This window comes from Cupressus sempervirens, chromosome 1 (genome assembly GCF_028749045.1).
Source record: "Cupressus sempervirens isolate cs-2001-9-10 chromosome 1, ASM2874904v1, whole genome shotgun sequence".
Classification (NCBI taxonomy): Eukaryota; Viridiplantae; Streptophyta; class Pinopsida; order Cupressales; family Cupressaceae; genus Cupressus; species Cupressus sempervirens.
This window is the reverse complement of record NC_143118.1, coordinates 122,323,497-122,338,447: the sequence shown is the minus strand read 5'-3', so window position 1 is coordinate 122,338,447 and position 14,951 is coordinate 122,323,497. Positions and strand designations below refer to the sequence as shown.

Sequence of the window (14,951 nt, the reverse complement as noted above, 5' to 3'; positions counted from 1 at the left end):
CATGGTCGAATTTTTTTTAGGGTTAACTATAATGGAACTAGTCGTGATCAATTGTTACGACCTTAAGGATGTTCTAATTAGCTAGGCCCGTACTACTAAATGAATAACTTGATTGTCGATACATCTTTAATCCATTGCCCTAGGCTTAATGTCATGAATTAACTTCTTTCAATTTCGTTAAACTTCAATCCAAAATTTAACTTAACTTAAATTTTCTCCAACATACTTATAACCATCTAATAATTAATTTATTGTTTACCATTAAAGTTGATGACAAGAGTAACTTCAATAACTCTGTATTTTTAATCTAAGCTTTATTTGAATTATCATAAATTTAAGCCCATATTAAAATTGATCTATAAAACTCATAAGAGTATAGAACTAATTAATGAAACGTAAAAATTGTTCTAATGGAAATATTCAAATTTCACATTCAAAACATTTAAATTAAAATGAATTTAATATTTTAACATTCAAATCCCTAATTAGTAATTACATTGTTACTTAACAATTAATACATTAATTCCTAATGCCATCAAAATTACTAATCTAGTTTATAGATAAATGCCATACTTAATTTAAAATATAACAATCTATAACTTAACTAAACATCTAATACCCTAGCTTGAATACTAATGATCAAGTAACCACAAATCCTCATTCGAAAACTAACATGCATTTCAAATAACAAAGCATAAACACTAACTTGAACAAACCTGGGCTATGATATAAATTAACATAAATTAAGTTTTGAATTAACATGATTTAGTACTACACTAACAATGTAACAACTAAATTTAACTCAAATTGCAATATACAATTTACGTAAGGACTCTCAATTTAAGCTAACATTACATCAATTAGCATAAATCTAAACTTAATTAAATTTAAGCTACTTAACTCTTAAACAATTAACAAAACTTAAACAAATCAACCATTACTTAAAAAAAAACTAGAGTCTTAAATTTAAAACTATTCTAATTACTAAATAACTTAATAATCCAATCTACAAAAATCATAAACTAACTACCAATGAATAATTAACACCTATACTAACTTAGACATGGTAATCTAACTTAAGACACAACTACCTAAAACTAACCATATTTTATAAACTAAATCCTCCTAACTTTTTTTTTCCCCCCCACACAACAACTAACCTAAGCCCCACGTGGCCAGGCATAGGCGTGGGTCACCTCCAAGATGGTGCGTTGTCCCATGCCTACGTAGTGCAGACGTGGTCCCCCACCTCCCTCTCCTCATTGCATGACTTTTCAGCAATGAGGGTGAGTGCTAGGTAAGTGGGTAGAGGTGGCTGTTGGAAAAATTAAGGATTTGTTAAAATTTAAACTTCATTGCCCCCCCTTCCCTCCTTAGTGACATGACATGTCAAAAGAGGAGTGTACCCTTACTGGTAGGTGGGTGGAAAGTCCATGCCTGGCCATGGGAAGGGGAATTAAGTAAGGTTAGGACTTAAATTTTCTTTTTCAATCTAGTGAATAGGCATAATGACCTAGGTAAGTACTTGGCTCCTTAGCTCTAGGAGTTAATGCAAAAGTTTTATAGGTGAAATATGTCAAATAAGATATGCATTGAAATGTTATAATTGTAAATGCATTTCATTTATACTCCCTTTTTTTATAGGGGTTTAATAATGATTTATTTATTTTGTTGAAAGTTTCCAAGAATATCTCAGAGAATATTCTATGTAACTAGGGGGAAAGAATTAAATTTTGCTCCATACATTTTCTAGAGAGGTCTTTTAAGCCTAGAGATGCAAAATTTTTTTTGATAACAAAGATGAGTTAAACATTTCTAGAGGCAAAATGGAGTTACATTTCTCTAAATCAATTTGACACACAAGCATGCAAAGGATTATAATCCCCCTAATCAAGATTAATTTTATTCTTTATGAACCTTAACAAGGAATTATGATTCTATATTCAGAATTCAAAAAGGTGATGAATAATTCTATCAATTTCAATTGTATTACTAATGGAGCATAGCAATGAATGTACTAGCTTGGTGATCACAATGTAGGATTATTATAACATGTTATTATTCAAAACATTGAAATGAAACTTCAACACATCCATTTGCCTATCATACTCATAATTGAAAACTCAGAATTCCCCAATTTAAGACAATAGCTATCATTCTAATTTCTCACATACATATGCCAAAATTTGGAACCACATGAGAGCATTGCAAGAAGAATTTCTTATTCTTTTCTTTCCTCTATTATTCATCCTGGTTCAAGGCTCCATCGGGAAAGAACCAGTAAGAAAACCCAATGTCTTTGCCACTACATCAAATTCAATTACAATTTACATAATATTACAATTCATTGAGTTATCTTCAAGGCTTCCACAAGAGACTTTTACCAAATGTCTTCATTGCATCAAGAGTAAACATGGAAGATACAAGAAACAACACGGAGATAACAACACAAGGGGATAAGCAAAAGAAAAACATACAATCCCACCTAGTTGCACAATAGGTTCAACAATGAACCAATATAGGGGAAAGGTGGATTTTCTCAATAGGAGAAGTCTATCACCATACCTTCACTTAGCCCTTTCGGAGCTAAAACTTCAAGAATTTACATTCTTTCACAAGGCCCTTTTGAGGCTATATCCACAAGGATTTTCATTCTTTACCACATTCAAGAATTCTCAATAACAACAAGGTATGGGATGATAAGTAGGGGCCCATACACCCTACCATTTCTCCCTCCTCTCTGCATGAGAGGAGACTCTACACTATTGAGGTCCAACTAATGCCCTTTCCCCAAGCATGGCCACTTCTTCCCTATCCAAGGGTGAGTGTTGCCAAATACATTCCCCATGAAAATCTTTCAAAACAATCAACATACCAAGAAGCCATATGAATAACATCCAAAAAGGAAACAAGATAAAATCCCTCCCAATACCACCCGCAACACACAAGCAAAGAATGCATATCTACACAATGTCTCCAACATGATTCAACAAGATTCAAAACATGAACACACACAACGAACCATTCATGGAGTGAAGAACTCCTACCTTCATAAAAGAGTTATGGCAATGGTGGTTTGAGAAGAGCTTCCCTTTTTTTTTCTTTCTTCAATCTTCAAGGCTTCCTCCAAAACTAGAGGATTGGTTGACCAAAAACTCCAAACTCCCCCCCCCAAAAAGGCCTCTAAGTATGGTCATTAACTCCACTAAGACTCAAGTAACTCAAGATGGAGGTTGGTTTTACTAACCCAAGTAAAGAACAACCCATTTTCGAAATCAACCTTAAATAGGGTTTTTGAGTGACCCTATGAGTCAACCTATGAGGCTAAAGGGTTGGAAAGTACCCCCACCCATACCCTTACCAATAGGGGTACTTAAATTTAATGTCTCTAAGCCTTTAAAGGAATGTTAGGAACAATTAAAAGTTAGGAGAATAGTAAGATCAAATTACAACCTTTAAAGAATTACAATATAAGATTAGCACAAAATTCACAAGAAATTTAACTCCATTTCTTCCATTTATCTTGGCTGATTTTCTTGCACACTCATTGCACACATTAGTAGGTCCAAAAATCACGTGCATAATGTAAATTACATGTTAGAGGAATTATATATAATTTAAAGCATCCATTTCTTAATAAATAGTTGTTTATCTAATTCTACTCATATTTCTAACCTTTCGACTTGCATAACCAAATGTGTTAGCATTGCATATATTTTCTTTCATCATTATACATATTTATAAAAATTAAATGGCAAAATCAAATAACTGAATTAAGCATCACACATCACAATATAGCATAACAATGTTCAGTGTATCCAATAATGTTTTGACATGTCAGCACGGGTATCAAAATAACAATGTATCATAGGTGCTAGGATGGGTTGGGGTGAGGCCTCACACTCAAAAAAATCTCTCTTCAGTTCAAAAATGGAAATTTCCAGTTCCCTATTGATAAAAAATGAGTTAAATCAGTTAACTCCTTTTTCTACTCAAATTGAATCACTTAACTCCTTATTTTACTCAGAATAAATCTGTTAACTCCCTTTAATTTGGAAATCTCCCTTTATGACTAAACTTCACCTTTAATCCTGACCATTGATTGAAATCGATCTCAACCATTGATGAATTCCAGGAAAGTCTATTTAAGAGACCCTCATCTCTTCATTTTGAAAGGTTGAATGAGAATTTGCATCGAATTGTTGCTGGAATTCATACTCACATTTGCTCATATTCACATATGCAAAGATCAAGTTTGACCAAAAGTTGAACAGATTTAACCAAGGTTGACTTGAGTTAACTAGTTTCGAAAAGAATTTTGAAATAATTAAATGGACTACTTACTTCTAATTAATTAAACAAAGTTGTTTAATTAAATGAGATGCCATTCCTAATTAATTAAATGAAGTTATTTAATTAAATAAGAAAAGTATCTCTAATTAATTAAAGATTATTTAATTAAATAGAAAAAGTAATTATGGGAGCATATCTCATTTTATTAAATTAAATATCTCAACAAAATCTCTCTTTAGTTCAAAAATATAAATTTCTAGTTCACTATTGATCAAAAATGAGTTAAATCAGTTAACTCCTTTTTCTACTCAAAATTAATTAGTTAACTCCTTATTTTACTCAAATTAAATCTGTTAACTCCCTTTAATTCGGAAATCTCCCTTTATGACTAAACTTCACCTTTAATCCTGACCGTTGATTGAAATCGATCTCAACCGTTGATGAATTCCATGAAAGTCTATTTAAGAGACCCTCATCTCTTCATTTTGAAAGGTTGAATGAGAATTTTCGTTGAATTGTTGCTGGAATTCATACTCACATTTGCTCATATTCAGATACAGAAAGATCAAGTTTGACCAAATGTTGATCAGATTTAACCACGGTTGACTTGGGTTGACTAGTTTAGAAAACAATTTTGAACTAATTAAATGAAATTATTTAATTAAATGGAGTACTTACTTCTAATTAATTAAACAAAGTTATTTAATTAAATGAGAAGCCATTCCTAATTAATTAAATGAAGTTATTTAATTAAATAAGAAAAGTGTCTCTAATTAATTGAAGATTATTTAATTAAATAGAAGAAGTAATTATGAGAGCATATCTCATTTTATTAAATTAAATATCTCAACAAAATCTCTCTTCAGTTCAAAAAAGGAAATTTCCAGTTGACTATCGACCAAAAATGAGTTAAATCAATTAACTCCTTTTTCTACTCAAATTGAATCAGTTAACTCCTTATTTTACTCAAATTAAATCTGTTAACTCCCTTTAATTTGGAAATCTCCCTTTATGACTGAACTTCACCTTTAATCCTGACCATTGATGGAAATCGATCTCAACCGTTGATGAATTCCAGGAAAGTCTATTTAAGAGACCCTCATCTCTTCATTTTGAAAGGTTGAATGAGAATTTACATTGAATTGTTGCTGGAATTCATACTCACATTTTCTCATATTCACATATGCAAAGATCAAGTTTGACCAAAAGTTGACCAGATTTAACCACGGTTGACTTGAGTTGACTAGTTTTGAATTTTTTTTAAAAATAATTAAACAAAATTATTTATTTAAATGGAGTACTTACTTCTAATTAATTAAACAAATTTATTTAATTAAATGAGAAGCCATTCCTAATTAATTAAATGAAGTTATTTAATTAAATAAGAAAAGTGTCTCTAATTAATTAAAGATTATTTAATTAAATAGAAAAAGTAATTATGAGAGCATATCTCATTTTATTAAATTAAATATCTCAACAAAATCTCTCTTCAATTTAATTGAAATTATTTAATTAAATGGAGTACTTCCTTCTAATTAATTAAACAAAGTTATTTAATTAAATGAGAAGCCATTCCTAATTAATTAAACGAAGTTATTTAATTAAATAAGAAAAGTGTCTCGAATTAATTAAAGATTATTTAATTAAATAGAAAAAGTAATTATGAGAGCATATCTCATTTTATTAAATTAAATATCTCAACAAAATCTCTCTTCAATTTAAAAAGGGAAATTTCCAGTTCACTATTTATCAAAAATGAGTTAAATCAGTTAACTCCTTTTTCTACTCAAATTGAATAAGTTAACTCCTTATTTTACTCAAATTAAATTTTTTTAACTCCCATTAATTTGGAAATCTCCCTTTATGACTGAACTTTACCTTTAATCTTGACCATTGATTGAAATCGATCTCAACTGTTGATGAATTCCAGGAAAGCCTATTTAAGAGACCCTCATCTCTTAATTTTGAAAGGTTGAATGAGAATTTGCATCGAATTGTTGCTGGAATTCATACTCACATTTGTTCATATTCACATACGCAAAGATCAAATTTGACCAAAAGTTGACCAGATTTAACAACAATTGACTTGAGTTGACTAGTTTCGAAAAGAATTTTGAAACAATTAAACGAAATTATTTAATTAAATGGAGTACTTACTTCTAATTAATTAAACAAAGTTATTTAATTAAATGAGAAGCCATTCCTAATTTTATTTTTTTTTTGAAAAAGAGGGGTAAAAATTTATTCAATCACAATCAAGATACAAGGCAAAGGTCAACTGGCCCATCACAACACTATATACATCTCTCCTCCAGGAGCAACTGATCAATAATCTCATGATAGTTAGTGGTAGTGCTTCCCTACTATTAATATCCCATTTACCCTCATTCTTAGACGCCCATTTAGCGAAACAATCTGCCACCCTGTTCCATTCCCGAGGGATATGACGGAAGGCAACAGAGTTCAGCGACTGAAAAAGATCCAAAATTTTTCTGGCTACAGAGACAAGTTGCCATCTAACATCTTCCACTCTCTGGTTGTGCAACATATCCCCAACAATCTGTGAGTTAGACTCACAGATGATCTTCTGCCACCCTAACGAGATGTCACACACAATACCAACCTTAATAGCCAGGGCCTCCATCAAATTATTAGAATGTTGACCTTTGTAAGCACAAAAAAGAAACACTGCACCACCATCATTGCCTCTACCAATAGCCCAATAGCGGCATGCCCAAGATTCCCCCTAGAAGACCCAATTGTATTGATCTTCAAGAAACCTATCGGGGGAGGGGACAATCTCCCATCTCTACACACCCATTGCTTACCATGGCTCGGACGGTTTCTCAGACTGCCTCCCCACCAGTAATCATTCAGATGCAAATTCCTCACAATACCTTGATCCCTAGAATCAATATTAACTGCCATATCACACTTTGCATATATCGTCTCCTGGATCCTATTAAGAATCAACTTCCACAATTAGGAGTTTCCAATTTTGACATCATAGAAAACTCTACGATTCCTTTCCAGCCAAAGATTCCATAGAATAAAGACTGGGAATTAGCATGAATACAACCATGACCCCAAGCCTCCCACCATCTATGCCATATCTCTCTCGAGAAGGGGAATAGAAAAAACAAGTGTGAGATACACTCCTCATCCTGCAAATAAAGAACACAAATTGAGGGCCCCTTACAATCTCGCTTGTGCAAATTCTCCCAAGTAAGGCATTTCCTCTGAGCTAACAACCATAAGAAAAAGTTACATTTGGGCCACGAATAACTACTCCAAACTTTCTTCCACCAAAACACTTCAGCCAAACCATGAAGGTTCCTGTCCAAAATAGCATAACCTTGAGCCACAGTAAATTTACCTCTTGGACTTGGACTCCAAGCTAGGTTGTCCCTCCCCCTAAGTGAGCTACACAACCTATCCTCCAAACCATGAGAAAGGAGAGCCCAATCCTCAACAGATCCACCCATCGGCCACTTTTGAGGATCCTTCCAACAAGTTAACTCAACATTACCCAAGCATTTAACAATATTAAAATCCTCCACCTTAAGCCAACCAGTATCAACAAAGGATTGGGAAAGAGGAAGAAGTTGGGGAAAGCTTGAAAGAATAGGAGGATGGCCATCCCATGAGTCCTGCTAAAACAAAGAATCTAAACCTATGTTACAAATCCAGAAGAGCCCCTCCTTAACAAGTTGAGCTCCCCTCTTAAGAGTATTCCAAATGCAGGAGCCTTTCCCCATCAAAGGAAGTCATGGTACCTCAGAGTAGTCTGCACCAGGAAGGTACTTATGGAACATAATCTTGGCCCACTCTTGATCTTGGCTATTACACCAATGCCAATATAGTTTGGTAGCCAATACAGTGACAACAAGAGTCATCAACCGAAGCCTGAGGCCACCCGCATGCTTCGGCCTACATATCAATTCCCACTTAACTAGACTCCACTTGGAGGAAAGCAGATTACCAAACCAGAGGAATTATCGAGAAACAGCATCAAAATCTCTCACAAAACTAGACAGAGGAACTTGGACACAACACCTGTAAATGGGAAGGGACTGCACCACAGTCTTAAGCATAATCACTTTCCCTGCAGAAGATAACCATCTATATGTCCAATGGCTAACCTTACTTCTAAATTTATCCAAAATCCCCTGCCAATAATCCTTCCACTGAGCACCCAAGGCCAAAGGGATCCCAAGATACATCAGGGGAAGTGAGCCGATCTGGAATCTAAGAATTCTAGCAATCCTATTCTGAATAATCTGAGGAGTGATAAAGAAATAAATAGAAGACTTATCCTCATTAATTTTCTGACATGAGGCTTTCAGATAGATATCCAAAGCTTTCCTGAAATTAACTGCCTCACTAGTTGTAGCCATGCCCATAAGACTAGTATCGTCAACAAACTGAAGATGAGAGCAAGAAGGAAAGTTATTACTCCAACTCCATCCCTGGATAGTACCTTGCTGAACTTGAGCTTTTAAAAAATTGGCAAAGCTCTTCTGCCATAATAATGAATAAGCAGGGAGATAAAGGGTCACCTTGCCGAAGTCCTCGAGAGGCCCCAAACAACTCAGAAGGTTCTCCATTAATGAGTATAGAAAAAGAGGTCGAGGTCACACAGCTAAGAACCCATTCGACCCATTCCACCACAAACCCAAAAGTCAAAAGAATTTTTTGTAAAAATTCCCAACTCACCCGATCACAGGCCTTGGCCATGTCAAGTTTTATAAACATAGCCTTCCTCCTAGAATTAGCCATAGAGTGGATTGCCTCTGTTGCTATCACAACTCCATCCAAAATTTGTCTTCAATCTACAAAGCCACCTTGTTCCATAGAAATCAAAGAGCCAAGGAATGGCTTGAGCCTTTCTGCAATTAGCTTGGTGATGATCTTATATACCACATTACATAATGCTATGGGTCTGAAGTGATCCAACCTATCAGCTCCTTCCTTCTTAGGTATGAGAGCCAAGAAGGTGGAGTTCAGAGACTTCAACATCTATTTATTCCTGTATGATTCCTGGACCACATCTAGAAGATCATACTTTATTATCTCCAAGAATTCTTGGAAAAATTCAATCGAAAACCCATCTAGACTAGGGGCCTTACCTTACTTCATATTAAACACAATTTTCTCCAATTCAGGAAGCAAGATAGGATTTAGAAGGGTTTCATTCATATCCGCAGAAACAAGATGAGGGATACACTCCAAGATGTCCTGCTCCTCAAGCCTAGCTCTAGGCTTCTCCCTAGAAAAGAGAGCAGAGAAGTACTTGACTGCCTACCTAGAGAAAGCATCACGGGAAAAGATCTGGGATCCATCTGATAAGACAAGAGAGGATAGAGAATTCCCATGCCGTCGTGCCTTAACGGAGTTGTGGAAAAAAGCAGTATTCCTATCCCCCTCCTAAAGCCAATCAATACAAGATTTTTGATTCCAAAAAATCTCCTCTCGAAGTTTCCATTCATCCAGCTCCTTGAGGGAAAGACCCTCAGCTTCACTCCTCTCAAAACTCAACCCAAGGTCCCAGATCTGATGGATGATGTTATCTAGCTTGGTTTGAGCAGCCTTCTTCTGAATATGTAGATAACTGAAACATTGTTTGTTCTATCCCTTAAGCCTGTATTTCACATGCTGAAGTCTCTTGCTAAAAGTATACATAGCCATACCATGATCTGACATCCCCTCATGCCACCAATCGACCATTAGATTGGGTAATGACACGTCTCTTAGCCACATCAACTGAAATTTGAAAGAGGGATTCTTGGTGACCCAGTATGAAGTGATGGAAAGCTTAATAGGCCAGTGATCCGATCCCCTCTAGTCAAGAATTTCAGAGCTGGTAATCCACCTGTTATCCATCCAGTAGCAGGAAACTAGAAATCTATCAAGCCTTTCCGAGATAGCCTCACCACCACATCTCCAGTTATTCCATGTAAAGATTCCATTATTTGGTTTCACATCAATGAGAAATAAAGAGCCAATCATTTCTCTGAGTAGATTAGACGATTGCTCTAGCCTAGCCAGCTCGCCTCTTTTTTCCTCAAGGCTAATGACCGCATTGAAATCTCCTGCCATAATCCATGGAAGAAAAGGTTTTAGGGACTGAATGAATCTAATATGGGTCCATAACAGAACTTTACCTACAAGGTCCGTTGGAGCATAAATGTTGGATAAGAAACACCTTTCTCCATTCTCACAGCTAGTGGCAATCAAAGAAATGGAAGACCGACTAGATAACCACCATAATGGGGAGATTTTCCTTGGGTCCCAGAAGTAAGCCACCCCTCCAGAACTATTCAGAGCACCCACCCCCTACCAAGTGCCATGAGGCTAGATATATGCTGCACACTTGGCCAAACCATCCAAAGAAAATTTAGTTTCTTGAATAAAAACCATATTAGGAGACTGAGATTCAATTAATCTATGAATAGCCTTTTGCCTGGGGATGCTGTTGAACCCCCTTACATTCCATGATATCACAATCATTTATGGGGGTGAGAGAAATGTGAATCAATGGGACGCACTGACCCAAACTCCACCAAATTTTCACCCATTATCTTCACTTTCTCTTGATCAGTCTTTCTACCACTTTTTATTGGCTTATCTAGAGGCCCCTTTTTAAAGGGCTTCTAATGGATGCCTAAAGCAAGAGGAGCCTTATTGCCTTTACCAAAGCCAGATGTCCCCTTAGGCCAATGAGAGTCCTTGGACACCCCTGCTGGTTCCTCTAATCCCTGTGCTCCACAAAGATCCCCAATAATCTGAGTAGAATGAGGCACCACCATATCTAACTTCTCAGCCTGTAGGTCACTTGTATTAAGATGCTCATCCTCTCTCTGTATTACATATTCATGAATCTCCTGCTGAATATTGGCCTCAGAAGAGGGCTCAACTGGGATACCTTCCTCTTGGGCCATGCTACTGAGAGCATCAAACCTGTTAAAGGTGTCATCCGTCTGCCTGTCCATCCAGGATCTCTTCTTACCTTTGCCCTTGTTCTGATATTTAACTTGTGTAAAACCCTCACTATCAATAGGTCCATTGAAAGCCCTAGCCTTTCCCTTGTCCCCCCTAGGGGGGGTTGGGGTATCCAAGGAAGGATTCTTATATTTGGGACAACGACGTAGTAGATGACCATACTCATGGCAGATTCTGCACCTAAATGGGAGAGTCTTGTAATCCAACTGCTGAATCCAAGAAACTGAGCCCATACAAATCTCCATAGAATCTGGCAATGGGTTATTCAAATCAACTTCAACACAAATACGAGCAAAAGAAATTACCTTATGATCTTGCGTCTGAGTAGCCGATCCCACAGGTTTTCCAAGAAGCAATGAAATTGAATGAAGAATATCCTCCCTCCAAAATTCTAGAGGTAGTCTCGGCTGGCGAACCCAGACAGGAACACGAGAGGGGATTTCCTCAGCAGAATTAAAGCCCGTGTGCCAGGGCTTGATAAATAACCCCACCTGGTTAAAGAAGTAAGGGCCACCCTCAAACACCCTATTTCTATCCACCATGCAAGAGAATATAACCACAAAATAATTATTGGCTGCAATCAGAATCTCCATATCTCCTTGTGGATTCCACACCCTATGGGCCCAGGAGTCCAAAACCGGTAATGAAAGACGAAGGCCAAAAAATTTGCATATAAGAGCATGATTGCTCCAATAATTGACATCCTCCGAAATTTGTTCAGGTTGAACAACAAGAATAGGGTGAATCTCAGCTTTCTGTAAACATCCATTAATTTTTTCAAGCTGAAAATTTCCATTCGAAGAGGGCTCTCCTTCCATTGATTGGGAATTTCCCTTCAAACCCTTACCATTAACATGCACCCCCGAAACTAACTCACCCATTACCAAATCCTCACCAGAAGGCCGGGCAAAGGCAACCTCGAGATCCCCCATAAACCCTGAGCCCAAGCTTGGAAAAATAAAAAAGGGAAGAAGGGACAAAGACCCCTCAATCTCGCACAGCCGGGGGTAGCCACTCACGTAGGCACAACAAACCCTGACGCCCCGCAGCAGACCCAATCTCATGGTCAATAACCGCACAAACCCCTTGCACACCAATCATGTCCCCTCAATCGCCGCACCAAAGCAGAATGCATGCCCAGCACCAAAGGGAAGCAGTGAGAACCAGGTCGGGCTAGGGCACACAGGCCCTAGCAGACCAAACTAGAGTGCCCCTCGCAGCCATCCGCCGTTCTCACCTACATGTCCCTACTTCCTAAATTAATTTGTCTTGTGAATTCTTGTTTAGAAGCCATTCTTAATTAATTAAATGAAGTTATTTAATTAAATAAGAACAGTGTCTCTAATTAATTAAAGATTATTTAATTAAATAGAAAAAGTAATTATGAGAGCATATCTCATTTTATTAAATTAAATATCTCAATCAAAATCTCTCTTCAGTTCAAAAAGGGAAATTTCTAGTTCACTATTGATCAAAAATGAGTTAAATTAGTTAACTCCTTTTTCTACACAAATTGAATCAGTTAACTCCTTATTTTACTCAAATTAAATCTGTTAACTCAATTTAATTTGGAAATCCCCCTTTATAACTGAACTTCACCTTTCATCCTGACTGTTGATTGAAATCGATCTCAACCGTTGATGAATTTTAGGAAAGTCTATTTAAGAGACACTCATCTCTTCATTTTGAAAGGTTGAATGTGAATTTGCATCGAATTGTTGCTGGAATTCATACTCACATTTGCTCATATTCACATACGCAAAGATCAAGTTTGACCAAAAGTTAACCAGATTTAACAATGGTTGACTTGAGTTGACTAGTTTCAAAAAAAATTCAAATAATTAAAAAAAATTATTTAATTAAATGGAGTACTTACTTCTAATTAATTAAACAAAGTTATTTAATTAAATGAGAAGCCATTCTTAATTAATTAAATGAAGTTATTTAATTAAATAAGAAAAGTGTCTCTAATTAATTAAAGATTATTTAATTAAACTGAAAAAGTAAATATGAGAGCATATCTCATTTTATTAAATTAAATATCTAAACAAAATCTCTATTCAGTTCAAAAACGAAATTTTTTAGTTCACTATTAATCAAAAATGAGTTAAATCAGTTAACTCCACTTTCTACTCAAATTGAATCAGTTAACTCCTTATTTTACTCAAATTAAATCTGTTAACTCCCTTTAATTTGAAAATCTCCCTTTATGACTAAACTTCACCTTTAATCCTAACCGTTGATTGAAATCGATCTCAACCATTGATGAATTCCAGGAAAGTCTATTTAAGAGACCCTCGTCTCTTCATTTTGAAAGGTTGAATGAGAATTTGCATCGAATTGTTGCTGGAATTCATACTCACATTTGCTCATATTCACATACGCAAAGATCAAGTTTGACCAAAAGTTGACCAGATTTAACCACTGTTGTCTTGAGTTGACTATTTTCGAAAAGAAATTTGAAATAATTAAATGAAATTATTTAATTAAATGGAATACTTACTTCTAATTAATTAAACAAAGTTATTTAATTAAATGAGAAGCCATTCTTAATTAATTAAATGAAGTTATTTAATTAAATAAGAAGAGTGTCTCTAATTAATTAAAGATTATTTAATTAAATAAAAAAAGTAATTATGAGAGCATATCTCATTTTATTAAATTAAATATCTCAACAAAATCTCTCTTCAGTTCAAAAAGGGAAATTTCTAGTTTACTATTGATAAAAAATGAGTTAAATCAGTTAACTCCTTTTTCTAGTCAAATTGAATCAGTTAACTCCTTATTTTACTCAAATTAAATCTGTTAACTCCTTTTAATTTGAAAATCTCCCTTTACGACTGAACTTCACCTTTAATCCTGACCGTTGATTGAAATCGATCTCAACCGTTGATGAATTCTAGGAAAGTCTGTTTAAGAGACCCTCATCTCTTTATTTTGAAAGGTTGAATGAGAATTTGCATCGAATTGTTGCTGGAATTCATACTCACATTTGCTCATATTGACATATGCAAACATCAAGTTTGACAAAAAGTTGACCAAATTTAACCACAGTTGACTTGAGTTCAGTAGTTTCGAAAAGAATTTTGAAATATTTAAACGAAATTATTTAATTAAATGGAGTACTTACTTCTGATTAATTAAACAAAGTTATTTAATTAAGTGAGAGGCCATTCCTAATTAATTAAATGAAGTTATTTAATTAAATAAGAAGAGTGTCTCTAATTAATTAGAGATTATTTAATTAAATAGAAAAAGCAATTATGAGAGCATATCTCAATTTATTAAATTAAATATCTCAACAAAATTTCTCTTCAGTTCAAAAAGGGAAATTTCCAGTTCACTATTGATAAAAAATGAGTTAAATCAGTTAACTCCTTTTTCTACTCAAATTGAATAAGTTAACTCCTTATTTTACACAAATTAAATCTGTTAACTCTCTTTAATTTGAAAATCTCCCTTTATGACTGAACTTCACCTTTAATCCTGACTGTTGATTGAAATCGATCTGAACCGTTGATGAATTCCAAGAAAGTCTATTTAAGAGACTCTCATCTCTTCATTTTGAAAGGTTGAATGAGAATTTTCATAGAATTGTTGCCGGAATTCATACTCACATTTTCTCATATTCACATATGCAAAGATAAAGTTTAACC

General features: G+C 34.9%; 1 protein-coding gene across 1 annotated transcript; it reads right to left on the bottom strand.

The window, feature by feature from the left end:
- Positions 1-8,288: 8,288 nt before the first annotated feature.
- LOC149576485 (uncharacterized) lies at positions 8,289-8,900 on the bottom strand. The gene has a single exon (XM_089794574.1). It carries the CDS (start codon positions 8,898-8,900, stop codon positions 8,289-8,291), a length of 612 nt encoding a protein of 203 aa, XP_089650700.1.
- Between the last annotated feature and the right edge of the window lie 6,051 nt (positions 8,901-14,951).